Raw genomic sequence first — 24,064 nt, forward strand, 5'->3', positions numbered from 1 at the left:
AACTGCTTCCTACATCCATCAGCTATGGGAAAACAACCAAAGAAAATAAACAGAGGAAGAGCCTTGGGCATTAGCCACTCCAGAAGAAATCCCAGGGCCCCAGGATAAATGGAACAAAGACAAACATTTGGCTATTCAGGCTCAGATGGTTTTTATCAGACAGTCCAGCTCCAGCCAGGAAGCCTGATGGACTCTTGCACCCCAGGGATTAGGCCCCCACACTGATAGACTGATACCAAACGATACCAAATTACAGGCTCAGGGGAAGGAGGCTCAGCTCCTACCAATGGGGGATTCTGGCTGTTCTCATGTGAAAGGCACTGTTGGTTTGGTTTCCAGGCTGTTGACTTGAGTCTGGAATCCCCTGCCTTCCCACACTCCCAGTTAAGTTGGCAGTGGGAGTGGGGATGATTTCATCTGGGAAGCCCCTCTTAAGAATGGTTCTCTCTCTTTTTTTTTTTTTTTTCATTAAGAGAGCCATCCTGGAAATGCATTTCCACCTGCTGGACTTGACCCTGCTAGTTTCCTCCCAGCCTGCCCTCCAGAGAGTGGCAGGGACTAGAGCGAGGGTGGAGGATCCTTTACTGAAATGGAGGGAGCATGTTTCAGAAGCTGCTCACGTACTGCGTGGCTTTTGTCACAAGTTCTCTCTTTGCATCTTTTTAAAGTCATCCAGAAGTATACTAAAATTATAATACTCTAAGGGTGATGCAGAGTACCCCAGCCTCCCAAGTAGCTATGGTAAGCTGGGGGAAAAAATAAGGTAGAATATATTTTCAAATAGAAATTTTTTTTAACCAAAAAAGTTTCAAGGCCGGGCGCAGTGGCTGACACCTGTAATCCCAGCACTTTGGGAGGCCGAGATGGACGGATCACGAGGTCAGGAGATCGAGACCATCCTGGCTAACACGGTGAAACCCCGTCTCTACTAAAAATACAAAAAAAATAGCCAGGCATGGTGGCGGGCGCCTGTAGTCCCAGCTACTCAAGAGGCTGAGGCAGGAGAATGGTGTGAACCTGGGAGGCAGAGCTTGCAGTGAGTTATGATTGCGCCACTGCACTCCAGCCTGGGTGACAGAGTGAGACTCCGTCTCAAAAAAAAAAAAAAAAAAAATTTTCAAGTCATTACAATATGAGTCTTAAAAATGGATCTAGAAGAGGTGTGATGTGGAGGAAAGAGTCTTTAAGGCAGACCAGAGTGGATTCCATTCACTCATTAGCTGTGCAACTTGGACAGGTTATTAAATCTCACTGAGTCTTGGTTTCCCCATCTATGAAATAAGAACTGAGGCACATATCTCAGAAGACAGTTGTCATAAGGATTAAATGTGATAAGCTCCTAGTACTGTGCATGGCACATAGCAGGCACCTTAATCAATGTTTCTTCCCCTCCTTCCCAATGGGCCCATGTGCATCCCTGGCTATCCTTATCCAGAGAAGAAACACAAATGGGCTGCAGTCGCTGATGTACTGTACCTGAGAAGAGAGCACTGTTTGGGAAGGAAAGTCAGGCTTCAGAACGCTGATCTCTGGATGGCCCTGCAGAGGATCTTGCCAGTTAAGCCTGCTAGGGCAAATCCACATACATTGGATCCTGTTGCTAATGGAAGTTTCAAGCCCGCTGTTTAAAACACTCTAATGGCGTTTCTTTGCAATTGGAACGAAACCCCGTCTTCATCATGATCTGGTCCTTGTCTACTTTTCCAACCGCTATGTGCCCTAGTCCCACCTAGTTTATTTGAACAGTTTTCCCCACTTCAGGGTCTTTGTACTAGCTGTGGCCTCGTTGGGAATCCTCTTCTCCTAGATATCCCTGTGCCCATCCCTTCGTATCACATAGGTTTCAACATAAAGGTCATTTTGTTTTATAATCAATATTGTACTTTACTTGATGTTTTCTTTTTATTTATATATTTTTCAGAGACAGGGTCTCACTCTGTCACCCAGGCTAGAGTGCAGTGGCTCAATCATAACTCACTGCAGCCTTGAACTCCTAGACTCAAGCGATCATCCTGGGGTCAAGCGATCCTTTTGCCTCAGCCTCACAAGTAGCTGGGACTCAGGCATGTGCCAACACACTCAGCTAATTTAAAATAAAATTTGTTTTTGTAGAGATGAGGTCTTACCACCATGTTGCCCAGGCTGGTCTGGAACTCCAGCCTCAAGTGATCCTCCCACCTTGGCTTCTTAACGTGCTGGGATTGCAGGTGTGAGACATCACACCTTGCCATGATGTTTTCTTATTTATATATTTATTTGTTTATGATCTCTCCTTACTTGAAGGTAAGCCCTTTGAGAACAGGAAACTTGCCTGTCTTATTTGCCAATACCAGAACAGTGCCCAGTTCACCATATACATGCTCAACAGAAGTTTGTTGAATGAAAGGGTACTTGAGAACAACTTGGTTGGAGGAGTTCAGCTCATAAGACAGTTTGCCTCCCCCATGGGATATGGCCCAAACTTTTGCCAGTTACCCATAATATATTAGTCACTGTAAGATATTAGCCACCCGGTAGTAACCTACTCATATCTTCACAGCAGTAGATACAATTGAAAATAATCATTTGTTTAATGTCTCACACTAGAGAGTGATCTGTCCAAGAGACGAAGCCATACCTGCCTTGCTCAACCCTGCATCCCTAGTGTCTAGGAAAGTGCCTGGCTAAGACCACAAGTCATCCACCCACTCAAAGCATCCCTTTAAATCCAGCAGGGCAGGGCAAGAGGCTGAAATTCAGCCTTTTGGAGGGATGATGCAAACTCTACGTTCCTTCCAGGAGCTCTGCTGCCTGGGTCATGAGTGTTTTCTCTTCCAAGGCCAAGTTGCTTCCTGCCTCAACATGTCTCATATCCTTCCCTCAGATTCCCCACATTTGGGGAAGCAGAGTCTACCCCCTCCCACATCCTCTCCCCATCCCTTTCCCTACCTCCCCTGGGGAGACTTTGACCAGAAGATGAAAAGATATGATCAAAGCTGTGCCTGTGAGCAGGAAGTAGAAGCAGGATAAATGTCACAGACCCCCACCTCTGAGGCTCAACACAGGCCAGTGCTAAACTGAGGGCCACTGTATGCTGCAGGGAGAGAAGACTGTGTCCTGATCCTGCCCACGGTGTGGGGACATTGGCCACCATCACGAATGAGATTTACCAATCAGGACAGTTCTACCGCATTGGCCGCTTGCCCACCCCACCTCTCCATCTCCAAGGGCAAGACACATAGAGAGCTCTTCATGAAGACAGGAGGTGCTGGTCCCCTCGAGCAGAAAAAGAGTTCAGTTCCAGAGGCCTGGGCACACTCCTGCAGGTGCCATAGGAAGGGGATCTGAGTGCCCTATGCTTCCTGGGGTCAGATGTCTGCCCTTACACCCCCCACTCCCCAGGGCATAGGGGGAATGTCCTTATTCTTGCTGGACTTCTCAGAGGTACTGAGGTACCTGTCCCACGAGTATCTCATTTTGACCCCATCCTAAACCAAGCCAGAATATTAGCAGCTTAGGTAATTGTCCGTGTGATTTAAAGCAACAATTCCCAAAGGTGGGTGCACATCAGAAGGATTAGGGAGCTTTGTAAAGAGAGAGGCTGCAGCCCCTTGACACATGCTATATCAAAATTTCTCAGGTGAGGCCTGGGGAATATGTTTGTTGCTGTTGTTTATTTTATTTTATTTTTCACAAATAATACTTTTTATTTGTCATCCTTAAAAGTCTGAATTTTAACAGAGTCTTGGTCCAGTGGCTTTTATCCACCAGCTTGTTCAACTTTAGCCCCTGTCTCTCCTCCAGTGGTTTTTCCAGAGCCACTACCTTCACCACACCCTCTCCCCATCCCTATCCCACGATGTGAATGAAAACATCGCAGACAGGACAGATTGGCAAGCCTTTTCTGTTTTCAAATGCTGTCTGGGATCAATTTATTGACCACTTCTTTCAAGTTATTTGTCTACAACCACTTCTCCGCCCCCTACCCCATCATGATTACCATCATCTTCTCCTAGATTTGGCAGACCTGTTGATGCTGAGCCTAAGAGGTCTTCCATATCCGATTGTTGCCTCTTTTTAGTAAAACCAGTGCAGGATAGATGAAGCAAATAGCCATTGGTAGTCTTGACATCAGCCTGATCTTCAATCATGGTCTGCCATTTTTTTTTTTTGACCATGGGACACATTTTGTCATGGGTAAAATCCAGGCCATGGAAGTGAGTCAGGCAGTTTTTGCCCTGGAGATCTTCAGTAATTAGCTTGAATTTTCTAAATGCAACTTCAGCATTCTGCAGATGAGCAAGACGCACTTCAAATGCACAACCTTGAGGCTATCACAACCCCATGCAATTTTGGTTTCTTGCATCCTTGGGACTGGTGTTTTTCTGTTACTTCTTATATGGAACATATAGCTGGTGTTTTTACATCATACCAATCTTATAAAACGAATCAAGCACTCTCTTCTTGGCTCCCTTTTTGCCACCTTTTGTAAAGCGACTATTCTTGCCAACCACCTTAGTGCTGCTTAGAGAACCAAAAGGGTGAAAGTGCAACTCTGGTGAGAATTTAGACTTAAGGGGTGGGAGCGCAAAAGGGATGCAGGTTTAATAATGGCCAGAGAGGATCTCACCAAGAAGGTAATATTTAAGTGAAAGCTTTTGAGCCAAGGAGCAACATAATTTGGCTTATATTTTAACATTATCAGTCCGGCTATTGGGAATAGACTTAAAAAGGCAAGAAAATAACAGGGAGACCAGAGTAATCCAAATGAGAGATGATAGAGGTGAACCAGTTTCCTAGTTCTGCAAACTTGGTGGCTTAGGATAACACGTATTTATTCTCTTACAGTCCTAGAAGTCAGAAGTCTGAAATAGGTTTTATTGGGCCCAAACCAAGTTGTTGGCAAGGCCAACAACTCCAGAGAATCTAGGGAAAAATTGGTTTCCTTGACTTTTCCAGCTTCTAGAGCTGCATTTGTCACATTCATTGGTTAATGGTCCCTTCCTTCAACTTCAAGCTCCATAGTGGAGCATCTTCAAATCTCTTTCTGCTCCATCTTCCCATTATCTTCTCTCTTCTGGGTCCAATCTCCCTCTGCCTCTTGTAAGGGTACTTGTTACTGCATTTAGGGCCTGCCCAGGTAACCCAGGATAATCTCAAAATCCTTAGTTTAATCACATCTGCAGAGTCTCTTTTGCCATATTCACAGGTTCCAGAGATTAGAAACTGGATATCTTTCCAGTTCATTATTCAGCCTAACAGAAGAGGTTTGGACCTGTATAGAAGGGATAGACATGGTGAGAAATGAGCAGATTCTTGGATTTGTTTTGATGGTAGAGTCCATTGGACTAACTTATAGACTGAATGTGGGATATAAGAGAAAGAGGAATCAAAGAAAATACCAAAGCTTTGTGTCTGAGCAATTATAAGAAGAGAATTTCTGCTGGGTGTGGTGGCTCACACCTGTAATCCCAGCACTTTGGGAGGCCAAGGCAGGTGGATCACGAGGTCAGGAGTTCGAGACCAGCCTAACCAACATGGTGAAACCCTGTATCTACCAAAAATACAAAAATTAGCTGGGCATGGTGGCACGCGCCTGTAATCCCAGCTACTTGGGAGACTGAGGCAGGAGAATCACTTGAACCTGGGAGGCAGAGGTTGCAGTGAGCCAAGATCGCGCCACTGCACTCCAGCCTGGGCAACAGTGAGACTCTGTCTCAAAAAAAAAAAAAAAAAAAAAAGAAGAAGAAGAAGAAGAAGAGAATTTCTATTTATGGAAAAGGTTATAGGAAAACCATTTCTTTGAGGATAGTGGATGGTTTAACTATTTGTTTATGTTAGCAGGTCCAGGGGCTCATGGACATATTAAGTTTGAGATGCCCTATCCAAGTGGGCATATTGAGAAGGCAGCTGATATATGAGCCTCCAGTTCAGGAGAGAACTTAATGTTGGAAACATTAATTTGGAAGCCTTTAGTGTGCTTTTAAAGCTTCAAAACTGAATGAAATAATGAAGGGTGTGAGTGTGAATAGAAAAGAAAAAACGTCCAGGGACTGAGGTTTGGAGGAGTCCAGTGGCTCAAGGTCAGATAGAAAAGGAGGAATTAGCATGGGGGCCCAAAAAGGAGTAGCCAGCAGCCAGAATGGTAGGACAACCAGGAGAGGTAGTGTCCTGAGGCCTGGGGAAGGCAGGCAATGGGGGCTTGAAGTGGGAAGGACAGCTAAGCTCCTGGAGGGAGATGGGTACTCGTTGGACTGAGGGCACATCTCACCAACCGTAGCACCTAGTACCTTCCCTTCCCAAATACACACACACGCACACACACACATGTGCACACACAAATACTGTCCACCATGAACATTGTTTCTAAGCAGCGCAGCTCATTGAGCAAGGCCTGCTTTGGGGGCAAGGGACCCAGATTTTCTCCCATAATTCTCCAAACAGGTGCTACAAAAACAGTGTCTGGCCAAAGGAGCAGAGAGTATCTGCAGTCTCTGGCCTGAACCCCTGCCGTGATGCCCTAAAGCTGTAGATCTTGTCTCATAGATCCTGTCTCCCTCGACCCATCTGTGATTCCCAGGGACAAGTCTGTCACTGTTTTTGGAAAAGGAAAACATCTTAAGCAGTAAGGCCTCCATCTGCTTGCCACCCACTGAGCAGCCTGGCACAGTTATTCATTGGGTGCTCAGATCATTAGGTACTGAGTGGAGAGCAGCAGCTGCACTGATGTCACCCACAGGGCGATTCCCCCATGAGGACTGCTATTCTGAGCCATTATTTTCATGGTTTAAACTAGAATGCTCACTTTATATAGACCAATTATTACAAACATCATATATGAAACATTCATCAAGTTTACAGAATCAATTTGAAGGCAGATCCTACATTATACAATCTAAACTAGATTATCTTGAAACATCTACATAACCACGCAGCTTAGGAATCCCCATGGATACCAGCTTGGATAGATTCTCTCTTCTCTCCTGTCCTCCTTTCTTTTCCCTCCTCTCCTCTGCTCTTCTCCTCCCTTCTCTTTTCTATCTCTTTCTCTGCCAATTTCCCGGGAGCTTTAATTCAGTACTTCGACCACTGGTTCGCCAACTTTGTTGCATATTGATATTATCTGGGGAATTTTAAAGAAATACTGCCGCCTGAGTCCCAGCCCCAGAGATTCTGGTTTTTTTTGTTTGTTTTTGTTTTTGAGACGGAGTCTCGCTCTGTCACCCAGGCTGGAGTGCAGTGGCACGATCTCGGCTCACTGCAAACTCCGCCTCCCAGGTTCACACCATTCTCCTGCCTCAGCCTCCCAAGTAGCTGGGACTACAGGCGCCTGCCACCGCACCTGGCTAATTTTTTTTTTTGTATTTTTAGTAGAGACGGGGTTTCACCGTGGTCTCAATCTCCTGACCTCGTGATCCGCCCGCCTTGGCCTCCCAAAGTGCTGGGATTACAGGTGTGAGCGGGGCTTTGGAAATGTTTAAAGCCCCTCAGGTGATTCTAATGTGCAGCCAAGTTTGAGAACCAGTGTCTAAGTAGTGAGTCCCAGTGCAATATCCTAAATGCCATGGCAGAAGGAGCTGGCTCTTACTCCCTGCCCTGACTCTCCCTACCATTTCTGGTTTATAAGACAAGAGATTTGGTGTCAGTTTACCTGATCTGAACACCACCAATAGATGCAGTGTGTTGTGCAATGCTCTGTATCTTCCAGATTACACGATCCAATGGGGGCTCTAATATTCTACACCTAGCTTTTTAACATCTCTCTACGACATTCCTCCTAAGACACCTTCAGCCAACTTTTTATTTCAGTGACATCAGAGCTCCAGCTGCAAGTTTAGGTCCAGTTGTAAGCAGTAGGAGAAGCAGGGTAAAGGTGGACAGAAATATTCAGAATGTGCACACACAAACACACACACAAAACCAGTAAATCAGGCTTAGAAATGGAATTCTGCTGGTATAGACATCCTCTGGAGAGAAGGGGCCACCGTGCCCCAGTATATCTGTTTTTGTGCCACTTGTTTAGAGAATTATGGGAAAAAACTTGGGTCCGTTGCCCTCAAAGCAGGTCTTGCTCAGTGAACTGTGCTGCTTAGAAGCCACCTGCCTCCTCCTCCCTTCCCCCATCTGGGATCCATAATTGGCAAGATCTAAACAGTAATATGCCCAGGGTAGACCCAAGAGTATTAAATGCCATAGCTTTCAGGCTCTTTCAAAATAAAAGTTGGCACAAATTTCCAGAAAGCAACTTGGTGATATGTCTCAAGAGCTTGAATTATGTACAGCTTATATCCTTTTATCCAATTATATCATTTCTTATCCTAAGAAAATAATCGGAGATGTGATAAAAGATTTTTGTATAAAGATCTTCATTAAAGTGTTATGTATAACTGCAAAAAATCAGAAGTAACTGTACACATAGTGTAAAATATACAGATTATTAAAGGTTATGTTTTCAAATAATTTTTAACAATGTAAGAAAATGCTCAAAATATAATGCTAATGAAAAAAGGTAGGTAAAACGACTAATTTTATAGTTTAATCCAATTTTGGATGTATACACCTATTTGCAGAGAGAAAAAAACTACAGATATACACTAGACCATTCACAGTCACTATCTGGATTGTGTGATTGTGATTGATTTCTATTTTTTTTTCTGGATTCTCTAAGCTTGCATTACATCTACAGTCAGAAAATAAAAATGTTATTTCTTTTAAATGAAAAGAAGGTTTTGGCTAGGTGCAATGGCTCACGCCTGTAATTTCAACACTTTGGGAGGCTGAGGTGGGAGGATCACTTGGGTCCCAGAGTTTGAGACCAGCCTGGACAACATAGCAAGAGCCCATCTCTTCAAAAAAATAATTTAAAAAATTAGCCGGGTATGGTAGTATGTACCTGTGGTCTCAGCTATTCGGGAGGCTGAGGTGGGAAGATTGCTTGAGCCCAGGAGGTTGAGGCTGCAGTGAGCCATGATCTTGCCACTGCACTCCAGCCTGGGTGACAGACTGAGACCATGCTTCAAAAAAAAAACAAAAAAAGTTTCATTTCTCACATGGCACTGAGCTTCTATCAAAGGCTGATCTCTGAAGCGACCCTAATCATCATCATCATCTCCCTATCACAGCCTGGGTGCCCAGTGATGCATTCCAAGAACTTCTAGTTCTGGCTCTTAGCTACCCCTTGAGTGCCACAGAAGTTTTTATGAGAGTGAGCCAGAAGAGCATTTAGTCCCTCTCATGACGTCCATCTAAGGGCTCAAATATGCTTGCTGAACAGAGGGATCTGTTTCACTCCAGAGGGTGTTTACCAGGTAAGGACACGATGTCATTCATGTGATTCTGCAGCATTGTGAACTCAATGGGAGCCTCAGGAATTGGAGAGGTCTTGCCCAGACATATAAGAGTTCATTTATTCCTTAAGTCTAGGGTATTTATTAAGCGACTTCTGTGACCAGTCAATGCTTTCACTTATTCTATTAACACTGTTAAGGATTGTTCCTTGAAGGAGCTGGCTGACGGGGCTGAGAAGAAGGCCAGTTTGGGACTAAAGCTTGGGGCTCCATGTGGAAGAATGGAAGCGGATTCTGCCATGCTAAGTGGTTGCTTGGTAGGAGTTTGGGATCAGGGTTTTACCAAAGGGCCTCTCTCTGTTTCTTTAGATGGAGGTGATTGTTGGTGACTTTGGGATTGTGGTGGTGCCCCGGGATGCAGCCGACACAGACCGAATCATGAATCACTCCTCAATACTCCGCAAATACAAAGTGAGTCCTCCATCCTGCTAGTGCATCTGTGTTATGGCCCTTCTCTGAGAGTCCTGGCAGCTGGAGGAGTGAGAGAGCAAAAGGAGTTTAGTGGGAGGGACTGGCAACTGACTCTCTCTGCTCTGTCCTCAGAACAACATCATGGTGGTGAAGGATGACATCAACCATCCCATGTCTGTTGTCAGCTCAACCAAGAGCAGGTATGTTTGACAAATGGCCAGAGAGACTTTAGTCAAACTGTCTTATAAGTCTCCACATAATTTTCCTCCATCAAAGATGACCCTAAGATTCAGGCAGACATCTGCTGCCCTGGTGTTTAGCTTCCTGTTTGGACCTCATTTGTTCCCAGCCATTTTACCTTTTTTTTTTGAGACAGAGTCTCACTCTTGTTGCCCAAGCTGGAGTTCAATGGTGCAATCTTGGCTCACTGCAGCCCCCGCCTCCTGGGTTCAAGCAATTCTCCTACCTCTGCCTCCCGAGTAGCTGGGATTATAGGCACATGCTACCACGCCTGGCTACTTTTTGTATTTTTAGTAGAGATGGGGATTTCACCATGTTGGCCAGACTGGTCTTAAACTCTTGACCTCAAGTGATCCGCCCACCTCGGCCTCCCAAAGTGCTGAGAATACAGGCGTGAGCCACTGTGCCCGGCCCCAGCCATTTACTTTTAAAAGTGGGGACGGTCCATTAGCTAGTCTTAGCTGCTTTAAGGGGAGAAGAGGGTGTTTTCAGTTGTGGACTCTAGTTGGAGGTACTTATGGAATAATATTTGACAAGGGTACAGGCTAAGCTGCCAAAACAAAAAAATTCCAATATTCAGAATTTTAAATGTTAGATGTTTAGTTCCCTCTTACTGAAGTCAAAGATGGAATCTATGGCCTCATCCATATGAAGCTTCCATCTCTGGGTGCACAGCTGCTGCAAAGGTGGCTCTTCTCAGCCAGTGGAAAAAGGCAAAGTGAAGCCCATGGCAAGAAGCTTTGTCTTTAAGGTGACCCAGAGTTGCGCATACCACTTCCCTTTGCATCACACTGGCTCAGGGGTGGAGGACGGCTGGGAAATAGACTTTGTAGCTAGGCAGCCACATGTCCAGATAAAACTCAGGATGCTCTATTACTAACCCAAAGAAGGAAAGAATGGGTATTAGGGGACAGTTACCAGTTTCTACCGCAAACCCAAAGTGGAAATGTTGAGTGGAATGGTGAAATACATGGAATATAGAGGCTTAGAAGTGTAAAACTGAAAGCCACGAACATGTAAGCATCAATTAAAATTCTAGGTGTGGACAGGCCAGGCGCAGTGGCTCACACCTGTAATCCCAGCACTTTGGGAGGCTGAGGCAGGCGGATCACGAGGTCAGGAGATCGAGACCATCCTGGCTAACACGGTGAAACCCCATCTCCACTGAAAATACAAAAAGTTAGCCAGGCATGGTGGTGGCCGCCTGTAGTCCCAGCTACTTGGGATGATGAGGCAGGAGAATCGCTTGAACCCAGGAGGCAGAGCTTGCAGTGAGCCGAGATTGCACCACTGCACTCCAGCCTGGGTGACAGAGTGAGACTCCGTCACAAAAAAAAAAAAAAAAAAAAAAAATTATAGGTGTGGACAAGCTCACAGAAAGAGTCAAGAAGAGAAGACTATGGGGAACATTGCAAACATTTTAGCATTTAATAGAAAGTTAAAAGGCAGTTAGAAACCACTGGCAGTGGTGGCCCAGAAGCCAAGGTGAGAGAGGGGACAAAGATGGAGAGCATTGCCTTCTGTGTCACATCTTTCAGAGAAATCAAATGAGACCAGGACTTTAAAAAGTAATTGCCTTCTTCCCTGGACGGCAATTACAGAGACACTCACAAGGGTAACATCCACTGTGAGGTGAGGGCAGAAGCAATGGGCAATAAGGGGAGAGGGGCAGGATGTGGTTCCAAACATGGCTGCACATTAGAGTCGTCATGCAGAGTTACACAACAGTACAAATTCCTGTGTCCTGCCCAGTCCCACTGAGTCAGAATTTATGGGGGGTGGGCTTAGGAATCTGCTTCCGAGCCACAGGTATACACACTTTTTCAAAAAGCTTAACTATGTGAGGAGACACTTAGGGACCTATCTTGCAAGGTCAGGGTGTAACCGCCTAAGGGGTTCACCTTGCTCGCTGCCTAGACAGAGCAGATTCATCAAGACAGGGGAATTGCAATAGCGAAAGAGTAATTCACGCAGAGCCAGCTGTGCGGGAGACCAGAGTTTTATTGTTATCAAATCAGTCTCCCTGAGCATTTCGGGAGCAGAATTTTTAAGGATAACTTCATGGGTCGGGGAAGCCAGTGAGCCAGGAGTGCTGATTGGTCAGAGATGAAATCACAGGTAGTCGAAGCTGTCTTCTTGCACTGAGTCAGTTCCTGGGTGGGGGGCCGCAAATTCAAATAAGCCAGTTTATTGATCTGGGTGGTGCCAGCTGGTCCATCAAGTGCAGGGTCTACAAAATATCGCAAACACTGATCTTAGGAGCAGTTTAGGGAGGGTCAGATCTTGTAGCCTTCAGCTGCATGACTCCTAAACCGTAATTTCTAATCTTGTGGCTAATGTTAGTCCTACAAAGGCCATCTAGTCCCCAGGCAAGAAGGAGGTCTGCTTTGGGAAAGGGCTGTTATCGTCTTTTTAAACTGTAAACTAAGTTTCTCCCAAACTATAAACTACAAACTAAGTTTCTCCTGAAGTTAGTTCAGCCTACACCAGGAACAAGGACAGGTTGGAGGTTAGAAGCAAGATGGAGTCGGTTAAGTTAGATCTCTTTCACTGCCTCAGTCATAATTTTGCAAAGGTGGTTTCAAGGGCAGTGCATGCATTGAAAGGCAGTGAGCTGGTCTCCAGTGAGATCTCACAGGCAGGGCTCAGACGCCTTTTAGAATCTACGTATGTGGAGGAGTATATGAATTTTTACAAATAGTTCGTTTGGGTCTGACACCTAGACTATTGTGTTAGGAGAGAACAGGAAGCAGCCAGACCAAGGCTAGAAAAAAAACTGTGCAGAAGCCAAACTGTGTCACTGGAGTCCTTTATACCTGTTGGTGCCTCTCCTCCATGGGCTCCTGTAGGAAGGAAAAGATGCAGTGAATCCCAAAAATCCCTGGAAGAGGATTCATACTCTTAAGGCCAGCATGCAGAGGAACCCAAAAGGATAAACTAAGGATAGTTCTAAGAGGAAAGCTTCTAACAATAATTGCTCACATTAAAAAAGAAGAAAGACCCCAAATAAATTGCCTAGCATTATGCCTTAAGGAACTAGAAAAAGAAGAACAAACTAAACCCAAAGGAAGGAAATAATAAAGGTTAGAGCAAAACTAAATAGAGAATAGAAAAACCACAGAAAAAAGTAACAAAATGAAGAGTTGGTTTTTTGAAAAAAATAAACAAAATTGACAAACCTTTATCTAGACTGAAAAAAAGACTCAAATATATAAAATCAGAAATGAAAGTGTAGACATTATAACAGATGTCTCAGAAATAAGATGGATCATAAGGAATTATTAAGAACAATTACATGCAAACAAATTTGGTAACCTAGAGGACATGGATACATTCCTTTAAAAAGATAATCTGGCAAGATTGAATCAGAAATAGCCTGAACAGACCAATAACAAATAGATTGAAGTAGTAATTAAAAACTTCCCAACAAAGAAAAGCCCAGGACCAGATGGCCTCAGAGCTGAATTCTACCAAATTTTCAAAGAATAATTAATACCAATACTTCTTTTTTTAGACAGAGTCTCACTCTGTCGCCCAGGCTGGAGTGCAATAGCGTGATCTCGGATCACTGCAACCTCCGCTTCCCGGGTTCAAGTGTGATTCTCCTGCCTCAGCCTCCCAAGTAGCTGGGATTACAGGTGCCTGCCACCACACCCAGCTAATTTTTGTATTTTTGGTAGAGACAGGGTTTCACTATGTTGGCCAGGCTGGTCTTGAACTCCTGACCTTGTGATCCACCCACCTCGGCCTCCCAAAGTGCTGGTATTACAGGCGTGAACCACCGCGCCCGGCCTATACATTTTAAACCCTTCAAAGAAATACAACTGGAAGGAATACCTCCTAGCACATTCTACGAGGCCAGCATCGCCTTTGATACCTAAGCCAGATAAAGACACCATGAGAGGCCAGGCACAGTGGCTCACGCCTGTAATCCTAGCACTTTGGGAGGCCAAGGCAGATGGATCACTTGAGGTCAGGAGTTCAAGACGAGACTGGCCAATATGGTTAAACCCAATCTCTACTAAAAACACAAAAATTATCCAGGCATGGTGGCACGTGACTGTAATCCCAGCTACTTGGGAGGCTGAGGCAGAAGAATCGCTTGAACCCAGAAGGCAGAGGTTGCAGTGAACTGAGATCATGCGCTGCTGCACTCCAGCCTGGGCAACAGAAAAAAAAAGACACCACAAGAAAAGAAAACTGTAGGCCAATATTTCTGATGAGCATTGATATAAAAGTCCTCAATAAAATATTAGCAAATTGAATTCAACAACACAACATGAAGCTTATACATGATGATCAAGTAGGATTTATCCCTGGCACACAAGGCTGGTTTAACATATGCAAATCAGTCAATGTGATACATCACATAAATAGACTGAAAAATAAAACCACATGACCATATCAACTGATGCAGATAAAGCATTGGAAAAATTCAACATCCTTTCTTGATAAAGATTCTTAACAGCTTGAATATAGAAGGAAAGTTCCTCAACATAACAAAGGCCATTTTTTAAATTTTAAAATTTTTTTATTTTTTTTTTTGAGATGGAGTCTCATTCTGTCACCCAGGCTGGAGTGCAGTGGCACAATTTTGGCTCACTGCAACCTCTGCCTCCCGGGTTCACGCGATTCTCCTGCCTCAGCCTCCTGAGTAGCTGGGATTACAGGAGCACACCACCATGCCAGGCTAATTTTTTGTGTATTTTTGGTAGAGACAGGGTTTCACTATGTTGGCCAGACTGGTCTCGAACTCCTGACCTTGTGATCCGCCTGCCTCAGCTTCCCAAAGTGCTGGGATTACAGGAGTGAGCCACCGCACCCGGCAAGGCAATTTATTTTATTTTTTTTTTAAAACCCACAGCTAACATTATCATCAATGGGGAGAAAATGAAAGCTTTTCCTCTAAGATCTGGTATAAAGCAAGAATGCCCACTATCCCCACTTCCATTTAGCATAGTACTGAAAGTACTATCAATAGCAGTTAGACAGCCAGGCATGGTGGCTCACACCTATAATCCCAGCACTTTGGGAGGCCGAGGCAGGTGGATCACTTGAGGTTAGGAGTTAGAGACCAGTCTGGCCAACATGGTAAAACCCTGTCTCTAATAGAAATACAAAAATTAGCTGGGCATGGTGGCTTGTGCCTGTAATCCCAGCTACTCGGGAGGCCAAGGCAGGAGAATTGCTTGAACCCAGGAGGCTGAGGTTGCAGTGAGTCAAGATCACACCATTGCATGCCTGCCTGGGTGACAGAGTGAGACTCTGTCTGAAAAAAAAAAAAAAAAAAAACCCTTAGGAATACATTTAACCAAGGAAGTGAAAAATCTGTACACTGGAGTATATATAAAACATGGATGAAAGAAATTGAAGACAACACAAATAAATGAAAAGTATTTCATGCTCATGGATCAGAAAAGTTAATATTGCTAAAATGTCCATGCTACCTAAAGAAATATAAAGATTTAATGAAATCCCTATCAAAATCCCAATGGGGGCATTCATACTTCACAGAAATAGAAAAATCAACCCTAAAACGTGCTCAGAACTGCAAAAGACCCGGAATAGCCAAAGCAATTATGAGAAAAAAAAAGTTGGAGGCATCACACTTCTTCATTTAAAATTATATTACAAAGCTGTAGTAATCAAAGCAGTATGGTACTGGCATAAAAGCAGACACATAGAGCAGTGTAACAGAATAGTGAGCCCAGAAATAAATTCAAGTATATATGGTCAACTGATTTTTGACAAAGGTACCAAAAAGGCACAATAAAGAGAGGATAGTCTCTTCAATAGATGGTGCTGGAAAAACTGGATTTCTACAGGCAAAAGAATGAAATTGTACCTTATCTTACACCAGTCACAAAAATCAGCTCAAAATGGATAAAGGACCTAAGTGTAAGACCTGAAACAATAAACAAAAACAGAAGAAAACATAGAGGAAAATCTCCTTGACATTGGTCTTGGCAATTATGTCTTGGATGCCACACTGAAAGCACAGGCTACAAAAGCAAATAAATAAATAAATGGGACTTCAAACTAAAAAGCTTCTGTACAGCAAAGGAAACAACCAACAAAATGAAAAGGCAACCTATGGATTGAGAAAAAATATTCAAATCATATATCAGATAGGGATTAATATCCAAGATTCATAAAGAACTTACACAACTCAAAATAGCAAGAAAACATATTACTCAACTAAAAACTGGGCAAAGCAGCAGGGTGTGATGGCTCATACCTGTAATCCCAGCACGCTGGGAGGCTGAGGTGGAAAGATTACCTGAGGCCAGGAGTTCCAGACATAGTGAGACCCTGTCTCTATACTTACCCCTTCCCACCAAAAAAAAATTAGCCAGGCATGGTAGCATGTGCCTGAAGTCCTAGCTGCTTGAGAGGCTGAGGCAGGAGGATTGCTTGAGCCCAGGAGTTTGAGGCTTCAGTGAGCCATGACTCACTATTGCACTCCAGCCTGGGCAACAGAGTGAGACCCTGTCTCTCTCAAAAAACAAACAAACAAACAAAACACCAGAGGATTTGAGTAGACATCTCTCCAGAGATGACATAAAAATTGCTAACAGGTGCATAAAAAGATGCTCAACATCACTAATCACCAGGGAAATAAAAATTAAAGGCATTATGAGATTCTACCTTACACCTATTAGAATAGCTATTATCAAAAAGACAAGAGATAACAAATGTTGATGAGGGTGTGGAGAAAGGGAACCCTTGTACACTGTTGGTGGGAATGTAGATTGGTACAACCATTATAGAAAACAGAACAGAGATTCCTAAAGAGATTAAAAATGGAACTGCCATATGACCCAGCAATCCCTCTTCTGGGCATATACCCAAAGGAAATGAAATCACCACCTTGTAAAGGTATCTGCATTTCTAAGTTCATTGTAGCATTATTCACAGTAGCCAAGATGTGGAAACAACCTAGATGTCCATCAATGGATGAATAGATAAAGAAAATGTGTTCTTACACACACAAACTCACACACATGGAAGTGGAACATTATTTGACTTAAAAAAGGAGATCCTACCACTTGCCACAACTTGGCTAGACCTGGAAGACATTCTGCCAAGTGACACAAGCCAGACACAGAAAGAAAAATATTGCATGATTTCACTTATATGTGGAATCTTAAATACACAGATAGAGAATAAAACAATGATTACCAGGGTCAAGTGTGGAGGGCAGAAAGTGGGGAGATATAGATCAAAGGATACAAAGTAGCAAATATGTAGGACTATATATGGAATCTTAAACATACAGATAGAGAATAAAACATGATTACCAGGGTCAAGTGTGGAGGGCAGAAAGTGGGGAGATACAGGTCAAAGGATACAAAGTAGCAAATATGTAGGACAAACAAATTGAAAGATCTAATGTGTGACATGAGGATGACAGCTAATAATAGTGTATTATATTTAGGTTTTTGCTAAATTAGTAGATTATAGCTATTCTCGCCACAAGAAGAACAAATATGTATCTGAGTGAGATGATGGATATATTAATATTAATTTGTTCCATTACAGTAACCATTAAACTGTTATATAAATAATATAATATTAACACTTATATAAATAATATATTAATACTATTATATAAATAATATAATATAGTATAATACATAAATTACAAAATATATAGTAAATATGTAATATAACATAGATAATATACTATGTTATATGATGATAATATATGTGTATCTTACAACATCAGATTGTATGACTTAAATATACACAATACAATTTATTTGAGAAAAAAGAATAGTGAATACATTAGATGCTCACTGTGTGTCTGGCACTCTTCTAAGTGCTTTGCATAATGACTCATTTAATCCTTTGAATAACTAAATGAGAGGGGCCCAGATATTACCCTCATTTTACAGGAAAAAAACTGAAGAACAGAGGGGCTTAAATAACTTTCCCAAAGCCTCTCACCTAGGAAATGGCAGAACCACGATGAATGATGTCACCAAGGTGGGGAAGGAGTTGTAGAGGCAAGAGGGCTTTTCCTAATACAGAACCATTTACTCAACCTGAGAAAAGGCTGCAAATGGAGTGCTGGGGAGACAGGGACATGCCAGTCCTCCTGGCTTGCTTTGGGTGTGGATGTCCATCTGATTGTCATCTCTTCTTGTGCAGGCTGGCCCTGCAGCATGGGGACGGCCATGTTGTGGATTACCTGTCCCAGCCGGTCATCGACTACATCCTCAAAAGCCAGCTGTACATCAATGCCTCCGGCTAGCAGCTACACAGTGCTCGGCTCCACTCTCCCCTCGTCCTCCGGCAACACAATGGCCCCTCCATCTTTGTCAGCCCCCTGTTTCTCTCCTGCCTCTCTGTTTCTCCATCTCTTCATCTTGACTGTTTTCCCTACTTGCTGACTTAACCCCCCATAGTGTGGGGGACCTGCAGAGAACCATGGCATTCCCTATTCCACAGTCATCTTTGGACAGACTTTCCTCTAGTCTCCGGGTTGTGGGTGGGTGAGGGAATGGGGTGGGAGTCGGGGGAAGTGCAGTCCTTGGAGATGTACTGGTGTCCGTCTCCCAGCATGCTCTAGAGAGGCGGCTCTGGTGCCCATCCTCCCAGCATGCTCTGGGGAGGCGGCTCTGGTGCCCATCCTCCCAGCATGCTCTAGAGAGGCGGCTCTGGTGCCCCTCCTCCCAGCATGCTCTGGGGAGGCGGCTCTGGCTCTCGCCTTCCCAGCATGCCCTTTACTACAAAGGGCTATTTTTCTTTTCTTTCTTTTGTTTATTTATTTTTCTTTGTTCACTCCCTGTAGAACTTGGATGAAATCAGTGTCCATGGTTCTTTATGTTTGTAGTCTTGATGTGCTCCTGTGGTATTACTTCCCCTCTGATAGGACATTGTAGCCAGCCTCAGCACTCAGTGAGTTCATCAGGGCCACACCCAGTAGGGAAGGCCAAGCAACCTCCACTTCTTTAGCACCACACACACGCACACACACACACACGCACACATGCGTGCGCACCCACGCACACACATACACACACACATATAGCAGTAGCAGCAGCAGCAGCAACCTTTGATCAGGAGTGAGATTTTCGGGTTCTGAAACCTGGGACGCAAGTCTGGGAATAGTCGGTTTTCTCAGAATAATTTGAATCTGTTTTCTTAGTTTCAAATGACCATTTCCCTGATGCTCTGAGCTTATGATCACACAAAGCCAGTCCATCCTCATTTCCTGGTGGCATCTGTTCATTTACTTATGTGGGCTGTAGCAGATGGCACAGTGCGGGTTCCCTACCAGCCAGGGGTTTCCAAGAGACCTTTGGAGGCCATGCTTAGACACATTCCTGAATCTGAGAAGAATCACATAGGCAGGACCAGACCCAGATCGTGCAGTCATGTCATAAAAAAACAAAACAAAACAAAAAAACACTAGGAGTCCACTCAACCCTGGAGGTCTTTGCTAATTGGAATTATGTATTGTCTGTTGGGCTGGGAAATGTCTCTTTCATATTGTAAGTCCAGGATGAACTAGGAGAAAGCAATTTGTTGCCCTGATGATAACTGATGATTTTCACCCTCTCTAGCTGAGGTAACTCAGACAGCGCATGAGGTCAATTTCTTCTTGAGAAGCAGTGCCTTGGTCTTGTTTTTGTGGTTGGTTCTAGCCCCTGCAGAGCCCGGGAGCTGCAGGAACTGTCTGAGAAAATCTCCCTAATAGGGGAGTGGGTTCCCAGAAGGGAGATCTGGGAGGGGTCAGGAGCCACTAAGTTGTTTCACTCCTTTTTTCTCTAATTTTCTACCTTCCTCTCTGCTCCTGCAGACAGTTTTGCCAGGTTTCCTTCTGGTTACTAGGGTCTCATGCGTGTCCTGCTTGGAAAGCCCTAAGGAAATTGCTGTCTTGTGCTTTGTGTCTCTCATCCAGTCTCTGGCTCTTGGGATTCTGGTCTTTGAGAAATAGTCCCTGAGTATTAGGATACTTTTATCAAAATCTAGTACCAGCTACGGCCAGAAGGGGCCAGGTGGGACCTGAAAGCAAAGACAATGTTCTTTACCACACATTTCACATCTGCAACATCCTTCAATTGCGGGAAAAGGAACTTGATTTAACAGAAGAATATGGTAGAGCAGCATCCAGAAAGTCTGTTATTCCTCTTGGATTTTTTGAAATAATCTTCAGAGGAAGGAAGGAAAATCTTATTTTTGGGTATCAGTGTTTGACTAGGGATCATGAAATAATAAACTGAAAAAAACTTTAGAGTTCAGTTGATCCAACACTTTCCTTTAAAAGTTGAGGGAGCAGAGGCCCATGGGATTAAATGGCTGGTCCAGGTCAGCCAGCAGGTGTAGAGCCTGACAAGAAGATATTGTTTCCATGACCCCTAGGCCGTCACACCACACCCTCCATTTCTTCATGTTGCTGACCAGGTGCCCATGTGATTTCTACACTTCCCAAGCCTTACCCTGGCATCTTTCTTTTAAATTATATCTGTCCCAGGTGCTCCCCACACATAGGATGGTAATGCCAGTCCCAGGGGAGGGTGTGTGATAGTAAGGAAGGCCACTGTTAGGTTTCCTTTAGAAATAAAGAGATCTTAGCAGCTTGGAAGAAATCCCAGAAACGGACTCTGTCAATCCAAGAAAGAATTGCTTTGTGGAAGGTGAAGGAAGACCCAGAGAGTGCTCAGGATGATGCTATTGCTGGAGAGCAAAAGATGGAACAGCCTTGTCCAGGCAGAACAGTCATAAGCCAGGAAATGAAACAAAGGAAAACAGTTGCCTGAATTTCCTGGGGAAACATGGCTTGTTTAAGGACTTGGAGTTATGGATGGAATTCATGGGACCCATGTGAGCAGACCTGAGGAAGGCTTGATTTCTTTTGTTTCTTTGGTCCACTCTGTCACTCTACTCTGGTTGAGCCCCATTTGGTCTACAGCCCACGAGAAGGAATGAGGCTGGTTCTGCACTCTCAGCATGCAGTCAGAAGGCATGTGGGAGTGGGGAGGGAAAGTGAGATGAATTAAGACAAAGAATAGGTGCCATAGAAGTAGATTTCTAGGAATGAAGTGGGGCAGATCTTATCTTTGTGGATTACAGGTGCTGTACTAAAAACAGGTTTCCTATTTAATATAAAAAGAAAGTGAATCTTCTTTTGGATAGAATCATCCATTCCCATCGCTGCACCCCCTACCCCCCAAACACACACACACACACACACACACATGCCCTACTCTTCATTTGCTAGGGGAAGGTCACAGCACAACTGAATCCAGGACAGGACATTGTGACCATGACCCAGCCACAGTCAATACCAGAAAGATGTTCAGAGTCTGAAGTGTTGCCCCAGGTGCCAACAGGATAACCTCTACGCCCCGACTTTGCCTCTGGGGTCCTGTTCCTTCCTGCAAAGCCCAATCCAAGACTGGCATGGCTCAGAGGTTGTGAGAAAGGCATGGACTGGAACAATCGTGTCCAGAGGGGTCTGGAGCTTTGTTTCCTCCACCAGCAAAAAATGTCTCTCCCATTTTTCTGAAAGTGGCTGATGTAAGAACAGGCAGAAGGAAAACCCTTTTTGTCAATAACTCTGTCCTTAAGGAATGGTCCTCTGGGAGGGCTGTGCTGCTAGTGGGTACCTCAGTCACACACCCCCAACCCCAGGTAGCCTCTAGAGCCTTCTTGCTTTCATTTTCCTTGAATGTACATAGGAACAAGGGGGAAAGTCTCTTACTGAAGTGCCTGAAACCCAAAGCTAGAGCTTCTAGAGATGCCGTTCTTCCTGTCTCAGCTTGGCCAGCCTTTCAACAATGTTCTCTAGTTTCAAGCTCCAGATTCTCAGAAAGAATTAAAGAACTTGCTGTTCAAATTAAGTAGAAAGTGAGACTCAGTAATAACTGAACTACAGCAAAAGGCAGAGAATTACAGGGAGAAACAACTTGTACTTACCAGCCCAATTCTACTCTCCCCAAACTGACACACACACACACACACACACACACACACACTCACTCACTCACTCACACACTCTTTTAGGGGACTAAGAGAGAGAAGCATGTTATTACATTTTACTCATCCAAACAGTAATGCAAAAATAAAACGGTAGAATATGAAAAGCTCAGGATCTCTCTCAAGGCTACCTACTGCAGGAGGGCCAACAGGTGAGATGGGAAGAATGGAAACAGGGACCGATTTTGTAGCTCATACAATTAGGACACCTTAGGAATAGCATTGTAGTAATGGTGATGAATATGCTCTGCCAAATTCATCCAGTCTGCACCATCTTATAGCTGCCCAGCACACTCAACTATTCATGTGGTCTCTTTGTAGTGTGAGTTTGGAGTGTCCTATTAGCCTGTTCTGGTTAGGAATGAGTTAACGGCTCTTTCCCTCAACTTTAAGTCTAGTCCCAGGGCTGAGGATTCAGCTGGATCCACATGGTCTTGAGGGTTGGCATGGGGAGGGGGAAGCTTTTTTGAATCGCTTTTTGATCACATAATCTGCCATTTTAAGAGTAAGATTTGCTTTATGGAAATCAATTCATTAATAAAAAATGATATTCAAGTTGCAATACCATTTCACAGTGAAATATTTTGAGTACAATTTTGTTGCTAGAATAGTCATGGGCAAGAGTTTTATGCAAAATGTTTCAATTATGTTAATAAATAAGACAATGCTACAAGTCTTGTGTCTTGGTCAAGAACTTTGTGAGTTGCAGCATTAATCACTTTTTTTTCCTTCATAATTTTAGTTGACAGGAGACAACAGTTGTAAAAATGTACTTAGAACAAGCGGTTTCCTGCCTGGTTCAGCTGATGTCACATGTGTAATATAAAAGTATGTACAGCCACATCCAAGGATGATGAAGGGAAGAATAATTAGCAAATTTGTAAATTGTGTCTCCGTTTTCTTAGTTTTGAAACATTAAATCTTAGATCTTGATTAATTTGCACAGTCCAGTGTTGGTTAACTTTGGCTCCTCAATGAAATTAGTACTTTATGAAATAAAATTATATTTGTGAAAATGAAAAACTTGAACAACTTTTTAGCTTGAAAGATCTGAACTAAAACAGAACTTGTTAAACTCGCAATTTGCTATGGCAATGTAAACAAGCAAAAGTGAAAAATTTGTTAACTGTTCAATCCTGCTGTGATTATCAGTTCTTATTTCACCTTCAGTCATATCACACACCCTGTATTGGGTTAGGTGTGAATGGTGATTAGCATTAGCTAATTATCAGATATGATTCAGAAGGTGAAACAGTAATTCCCCATTAGGCCAGCTCATTGAAGGGTTAGCCGTTTGTTTATCAGATTCGTTTTTTAAACGAATCATTTGGTTCTTGGGGTTCTTAGTATGTTTTTCTTTTATCTTTTTTTTTTTTTTGGCTTAAAATTGAGATGTGGCAGCTTTGTGTGCATCCGTGTGGGTTTCGTGGCACATCATAATGATGCTTGCTATGCTTGTAAATTGATCACTCATGTTTACATTTGCTATTTTGTTCACAAAGCTAAACACTGCCTTTTTTTCCTTGTCCTGAGAGTACATAATGATGAAATCTCATTTACTTGCTTTGGGTTTTGTTTTTTGTTTTGTTTTGTTTTGTTTTGAGACAGAGTTTCGCTCTTGTCGCCCACACTGGAGTGCAATGGTGCGATCTCGGTTCACTGCAACATCAGCCTCCTGGGTTCAAGTAATTTTCCTGCTTCAGGCTCTAGAGTAATTGGGATTACAGGCGCCCGCCACCATGTGCAACTAATTTTTGTATTTTTAGTAGAGACGGGGTTTTGCCATGTTGGCCAGACTGGTCTCAAACTCCAGACCTCAGGTGATCCGCCTGCCTTGGCCTCCCAAAGTGCTGGGATTACAGGCGTGAGCCACTGCGTTCAGCCAAGAGCTCATTTAAAGTGAAATATAAACACTGGTTTAATTTGCTAACTTATAAAATATATATACTAAATATGAATTAACATATGTGCACATACACATTTCTTCCCTTATGACCTATATATAAGCTTTAGATCTTCAGATTTCCTAGAAAGTTCCATGTAGCCAATAGTATGAAGAAAGGAAAGAAAAATTCTAATCTGTGTTCTCCAGGTGGGAA

General features: G+C 43.6%; 1 protein-coding gene and 1 pseudogene across 1 annotated transcript in view; one reads left to right on the forward strand and one right to left on the reverse strand.

The window, feature by feature from the left end:
• NMNAT2 (nicotinamide nucleotide adenylyltransferase 2) overlaps positions 1–22,902 on the forward strand; it is a 176,004-nt gene extending 153,102 nt beyond the window's left edge. Inside the window, exons 9-11 of the mRNA XM_054443448.2 lie at positions 9,636–9,737; positions 9,870–9,937; positions 18,132–22,902. Coding sequence (XP_054299423.1) covers positions 9,636–9,737; positions 9,870–9,937; positions 18,132–18,234 — 273 coding nt within the window. The 3' untranslated portion in view covers positions 18,235–22,902. The remainder of the gene's footprint in view (positions 1–9,635; positions 9,738–9,869; positions 9,938–18,131) is intronic.
• On the reverse strand, positions 3,890–4,484 carry LOC129009865 (small ribosomal subunit protein eS1-like; annotated as a pseudogene).
• Positions 22,903–24,064: the final 1,162 nt, after the last annotated feature.

The sequence above is a fragment of the Pongo pygmaeus genome, chromosome 1 (genome assembly GCF_028885625.2).
Source record: "Pongo pygmaeus isolate AG05252 chromosome 1, NHGRI_mPonPyg2-v2.0_pri, whole genome shotgun sequence".
NCBI lineage: Eukaryota > Metazoa > Chordata > Mammalia > Primates > Hominidae > Pongo > Pongo pygmaeus.